We start from the raw sequence: 6,000 nt of genomic DNA on the forward strand, positions 1-6,000 counted from the left end.
CGTGGCCAAAAGCCTAAAAAGTATTAAAAAAGGTATGTAATGCTGAAACCCTTTTGGTCTTGAGTGACACTAAGGACATACTAAATGCTTGTCACATCTAAGCAGGTGGAGGGCTTGTTTCCCAGGAGGGGCTGAGCCCATTGCAGGATCTCTCTCTGCATGCAATAAAATTTAACAGTCCACCACCCTGTTCTCACCTCCTTTCAAGTACACAGCTGCGCTCACCATTTGGTTGCCTTTCTCTAGCATCGCTGACAAGAGTCACTTAGCATTGCAATTTGTTGGGGGTCTTCCCAAACTTTCTCTCTTGTCACTTTTTAGCTGTGGTAATGGGTCAGGTCTTGCTTTTCCTTTTATCAAGATCTGATCAGGCATTTTAATCTAGAGCTTAACTGAAATGCATTCAAGTTAAAGTGAATGCTGACATTAAATTGCTGATACTTACATTCACAGAATTGTGGAATCACAGACTCAGTTGGGTTGGAAGGATCCTTAAAGACCATGTAGTACCAACCCCCTGCTATGGGCAGGGACACCCACCCCTAGGCCAGGTTGTTCAAAGCCCCATCCAACCTGGCCTTGAACACTGCCAGGGAGGGGGCAGCCACAGCTTCCCTGGGCTACCAGTGCCAGGGCCTCACCACCCTCACAGTCAAGAATTTCTTTTAATGTCCAATCAAAATCTCCCTTCTTTCAGTTTAAACCCATTACCCCCCCTTGTCCTCTTGCTACCAGCACTTGTAAACAGCCTCTCTCCATCTTTCCTGTAGGCCTCCTTCAGGTACTGGAAGGCTGCTATAAGGTCTCCCCAAAGCCGTCTGTTCTCCAGGACCCTTCTCTTTCCTGGGCTGAACAAGCCCAGCTCTTTTATCCTATCTTAATAGGAGAAGTGCTCCAGTCCTCTGATCATCTTTGTGGCCCTCTGGACTTGTAAGGCTTCGCTTGTTCTAGCATGGGCTCCTTTTTGGGCTAAAGTTTGCATAGTAACACAAGTATGACAGGTGTCACAGGATGGGCAGTCTCAGGTAATTTGGTATAAAGGGGTCTTGTAGAGCTCCCTGTCTATCCACCTTGGCTGTAGAGCTCCCTGGCTCCACACCTTGGCTGTGCTCTCTTTTTCTTGCATCGAGTTCTCTCAGATGCATTCACATAAAAGCTCTGCAGACCAGGCTTTCCAGCTGGACAGTAAGATAGACCATTCTCATCCATTTTACAGCTAGTGGTTGCAGGTTAATTACTGGTTTCCAGCACAGACTGCTGCACTCAGAAATCAATGGGATAAGATGTGATAGTTCACAAAGTCAGTAGAGAAACAGACTTCCATGAATAAAACTAGACAGTGCTTTGTTACTTGCAAATCAAAAAAAAACAGGCAACCAATAGCTATTATTGGTTTTGTTTTGGTGGGGGTTTTTTGGTTGGGTTTTTTTTTTATTTTTTTAAGTTTTCATTGCAGCACCAAGTTGGCAGACATACTGAAGCTATTTACATTCAAGTTTCAATAAATATAGTGCTTGAGATTCCTGTAAATTATTTTATCTTGTTTTTTAATACAAAATATGCATGATCATCCTGCATCCCTTCCCTGCTGGCATCTGTTTTGTTCTTGCAGCCAAGAGTGTCAGTTAATAGTTTGATTCAAACTTGCTGGCTCCGGCTTTTGGGTTTGGTTTCTCCCATCCCTTCTATTCCTGCCGTTTCCAAGGGGAGATCCTGCAGGAGCTGTCAGCTACAAAACTGTTGGGTGTTTTTTTTTAAACCCAGCCCTTGCCTTGATTATACTAAACCCTTGCCCTGATTATACTAAACCAAGAAAGGAAATGTAACCAGTTGTTTTTCTCTTTTTGTGTGTGTCTGTTCTTTCTCCAACAAAACATATGCTCAACTTCCTTACCGCTGCCATCAGGCCAGTGATGTATTTTTTTCTCCCTTGCTTTACCTTAGGCCCTGACTTGGCAACTAGCATGGCATATGCTTTCCATATGGCGTAGGCTTCATCAGCCATGTTACATTTTCCGCTATCGCAGTGCTCCCTCCCATCCACTGCGCTGGCTTTGTAAAGCAGAGTGCAGGTACTGAAGCAGACACAGTGGGTAACCCTTCTGCCAGTCCATCATTCTTGCTGCTTTCTTGCCCATCACCAGTGCTGCAGTAAGTGCACACGTGGGAAATGTTTTAGAAGATTATGCTGAACGGAGACACGGCTGATGAAACTCTGGTGGCAGCCATGAAGCTCAGGGGTACTTACTGTTGGTAGTTTGTCATTCTAGTGTATTTACTGCTCTAGCCAGCCTACAGTGGTGTTATGCAAAAGACTAGGTGGTGGTGTCCTGGCACTCAACTCCAGCACAGGAGGAGAACTTCGGTATCAAAGTACTTTTGTGCTGTGATTAAAAAAATCCCCAAACACAAACCCATACCTCTCCTGGAGATGGTCTGTGCAGAAGCTGGTTAATGCTTGTCCTTAGGCTTTAAAAACCAGCACCTGTCAAGAGGTAGGAAAGTGAAGCTAGACCAGTTCCAACCTGCTGCCCTGGCCCTTCATTGGCATGCCTGTACACACTGAGACCTGAGCACAGGCAAGCAGGCACAAGCTCTGGAAGCTTCAGAGTACATATGCCCTCTGAGGATCAAATGCTGGAGTCAGGCACCAAAGAACAATCTGACTCACGGTGAATGGGTACAGCACATTTCAGCCACATCCCACCCCAACTTCCCTGGCCTCCTTGGGTTTTCACTCCATTTTTGTCTGTGTGTAAGAAAGCTACTTGTAGATGGAGCAGAAAGGAGAGGCAATAACTGTGCTAACGTGAAATGGCAATGACTCCATTTGTAGGTTCACAGAGACGGAGGCTTATTCCAGCCTTATCACTTGACACCGCTTCCCCAGCAAGGAAGCCTGCCAACAGCCCCGGCGTCCGCTGGGTGGACGGGCCCCTGCGAAGTGGGCAGAGGGGGCTGGGGGAGCCCTTCGAGATCAAAGTCTATGAGATAGATGATGTGGAGAGGCTCCAGCGGCGACGAGGTGGGGACAGCAAGGTAAGTGCAATCCATGTAAATGGTCTTCCTCATCCTGAAGGGTGTAAAACAGGGAATTCAGTTTATGGGGTTAGATATGTGTCTTATTGTGTATGGTTGATTCAACAGGCAGGCAGCAAACCCTATTATTTCATTTAAGAGCAGTTATGACTCAAGTTATGCCTTCTTCCACAGCAGCTAGCAGACATTGGTACCTTGCATTTTTTCCCCTTGCTTATAGTCTTGGTGGTTCCTGTGTTTCAGCACCTCTTCACATCTGTCTTTCAAGACAGCAATGGTTCCTCAAATTCTTCGATGGTGTTTTCAGGATAACTAATGTCTTCCTAACAAAGTTGTTCCTGCCAACCTCAGGCTTCCAAATTCACAAGAAACATCAGGGGCTTTTAAAGTTTTGATCGGGAAGAGGGAAGTTGGTGGAATAGCACCGGTTTTAGAGTAACTGTGGATATAGACTTTATCATTAATTTAAGGCGTTTAATCTTCCTAGTGTCTGTCACTTCGTTGGGCTGTTTGTGATGATGTTCTCCCAATAGCATTTTGTATGGAGAAAAACATCACTGGTTGGGGTGGGATTTCCACTGCTCTTCACCCACGCAACAGATTTGTCTACAGAGCAGAAGGCAGAATAGTGTTGGGACCTTCACACAGGCTTGGAGAGGGATAGTTCTGGGACTGCTCCCACACTAGCGAGGGTAGCACAGCCCTCACCATAGGCTCACTTCCTGCACATTTGGTGGCTGCCACCCCTGAGAAGTCGTGTGAGGCTGAGGTGGGTGTCTCCAGCACTGCACCCTGTGCTGTTACTGTGCCCCACATCTTTACAGAAAATTTATCTTATTTATTAATAATTGTGTATCACTGGAGCTTTTCATAATGAATTCCCTTTGTTTAAGGTTGCCTTAAATTTGATATTGCTACGAGTTCTCTTCTTTTGTATCTACTGCATTTCTTGTGCACCAAGCAGAGAGATGTATCTAGGATTTTAATATAGCAAGCAATGGATTTCCTTCTCCCAAGAGTCTACTTTTTTTTAGCCAAACTTCTGGTGACAAAAACCAAAGATGTTTTGCTACAGTTAATCTTATTTCAAGATGCTGCCTGTTATTAATTATTATGGTTTATTATTAACTATCATTGCAAAGTCTCCAAAGCATACTGATGGAAAACATCAAAACCAAACAAAGCAATAAACATAAAGCAGATGATAGATTATTTCATGGAGTAATTCATATGCTTCCAGAGTAAATGGTTCATTGTCAGTGTTACTAATTGGAAGATCATTGAATGGATCTGGGTATTTCTTCCCCTTTTCACCTATACCTTCCCTGCTTCTTTTTCCTGGTTGGCAGGAGGTGATATGTTTCAATGCCAAGCTGAAAATCCTGGAGCATCGCCAGCAGAGAATTGCTGAGGTCAAGGCCAAGTATGAGTGGTTAATGAGAGAACTGGAGGTGACCAAACAGTACCTGATGCTGGATCCTAATAAATGGCTAAGTGAATGTAAGGACATTGTTTTAGTGCCTGGACTCAGAGGTGTCCTTTGGTTTATTTCATGGGTGGGATGGAGGGAAGCAGAAATGGTTGCAAAGAATGAGATAGGAGCTATCCTAGTGTTTGGAAACTAAAATGAAACAACATATGACCTAAGGGCAAGTTTTACATTGACTGTGTTTCTAGAACTAGTCCCTATAATTCTTATTAAATGTTGACAGTAGAACTGAACAATCTTTTTTGCCTGAGAGCTGGATGTTGCAGCAGCACAGCGCTGTAGAGGTGAATATTGCCATTGGTGGATTAACGTTCACGCGTTTCAGTCCACAGGTCCTGAAAATGAGATTTTTTTTTTAATTTTTTTTTTTTTTGACCTCAGATCACTTACACATATGAGCAGTATTCTAAATCTGCTCTTCTACCACAAAATAACACAGTGGAGCAAACTTGTTCCTTAGCACCAGTGGGCTTACATGAAGAATGAATTTGGCCCATTTCTTATAACTATAGATGTGTAAAGTTTAGCGAGCTTAAAGGGCATTCACATTCAAATGAAGAAAGACCTAAAGACCTCAAAGGAAAAAAGATAAAGAGTATCACAGTAATTGTGTAACATTTTTTAGTATTAGCAAGCAGATGAATTCATATCAAAGAGTTCTAGGAAAAAAAAAGATTTTCAATTTATTTAGGATAATTGCAGGTGGCAAACAGAGGTCGACTGATGTGCACTCTTAAAGCATCCTGACTCTTTTGACAGCTGCTTTAAGTTAACACTACATTGGTACATCCTGGAATAGGGGCACCTATGTCGGAATGACTGATGCATACACCTTCCCTTGCCAGTCTTGAGTAGTCTAGTGAGAATCACATGGAATAGGGAGAGGTGTGAGGACCAAGCAGGTTGGAGGCTGGTTTCTAATTCCAAGTTCGGAATTCAGCAACCAACTTGTCATCCCAGGGCAGAGCACTTACTTAAATCTCTTCCTGGTCAGCAGAATGTGTGAGAGGCAGTGCTTGCTTAGCATTCAATATTTGCTTAGGGGTTTCAGAGTGTAGGCAAAAGGCACCTTCACTTCTGGAGAGAATGGCAGGGCATATCGCTCAAGAAAACATCCAATGTGGTCTTAGCGGTATTTTTACTCTCAGCAAGCTGCTGTGCCATTTTTATACAGACAAGACAACTTCTAATGACAACGGCAAGCCAGAGATAACGTTGTATACAGTATTGACGGGTTTGATGACTTGAATTAGCTCTGTCTCTCCCACCAGCCAGCACTGGGTTTTGTTTGCTTTTCCTACCTGTGTATTTTCTTTCCCACAGTTGATCTGGAGCAGGTATTTGAGCTGGATTCTCTGGAATACCTGGAGGCCTTGGAATGTGTGACTGAGCGTTTGGAAAACCGTGTCAACTTCTGCAAGGCCCATCTCATGATGATCACCTGTTTTGACATCACCTCTAGACGCCGATAA

General features: G+C 43.9%; 1 protein-coding gene across 1 annotated transcript in view; it reads left to right on the forward strand.

Moving 5' to 3' along the window:
- Positions 1 to 6,000, forward strand: part of KIF26B (kinesin family member 26B) — a gene marked incomplete at both ends in the record, with an annotated part of 284,316 nt that extends 278,316 nt beyond the window's left edge. The window contains 3 exons of the mRNA XM_084261640.1: positions 2,837 to 3,039; positions 4,389 to 4,539; positions 5,852 to 6,000. Coding sequence (XP_084117766.1) covers positions 2,837 to 3,039; positions 4,389 to 4,539; positions 5,852 to 6,000 — 503 coding nt within the window. The remainder of the gene's footprint in view (positions 1 to 2,836; positions 3,040 to 4,388; positions 4,540 to 5,851) is intronic.

Source organism: Gallinula chloropus, assembly GCF_964237585.1.
Source record: "Gallinula chloropus genome assembly, chromosome: 3".
Taxonomy (NCBI): domain Eukaryota; kingdom Metazoa; phylum Chordata; class Aves; order Gruiformes; family Rallidae; genus Gallinula; species Gallinula chloropus.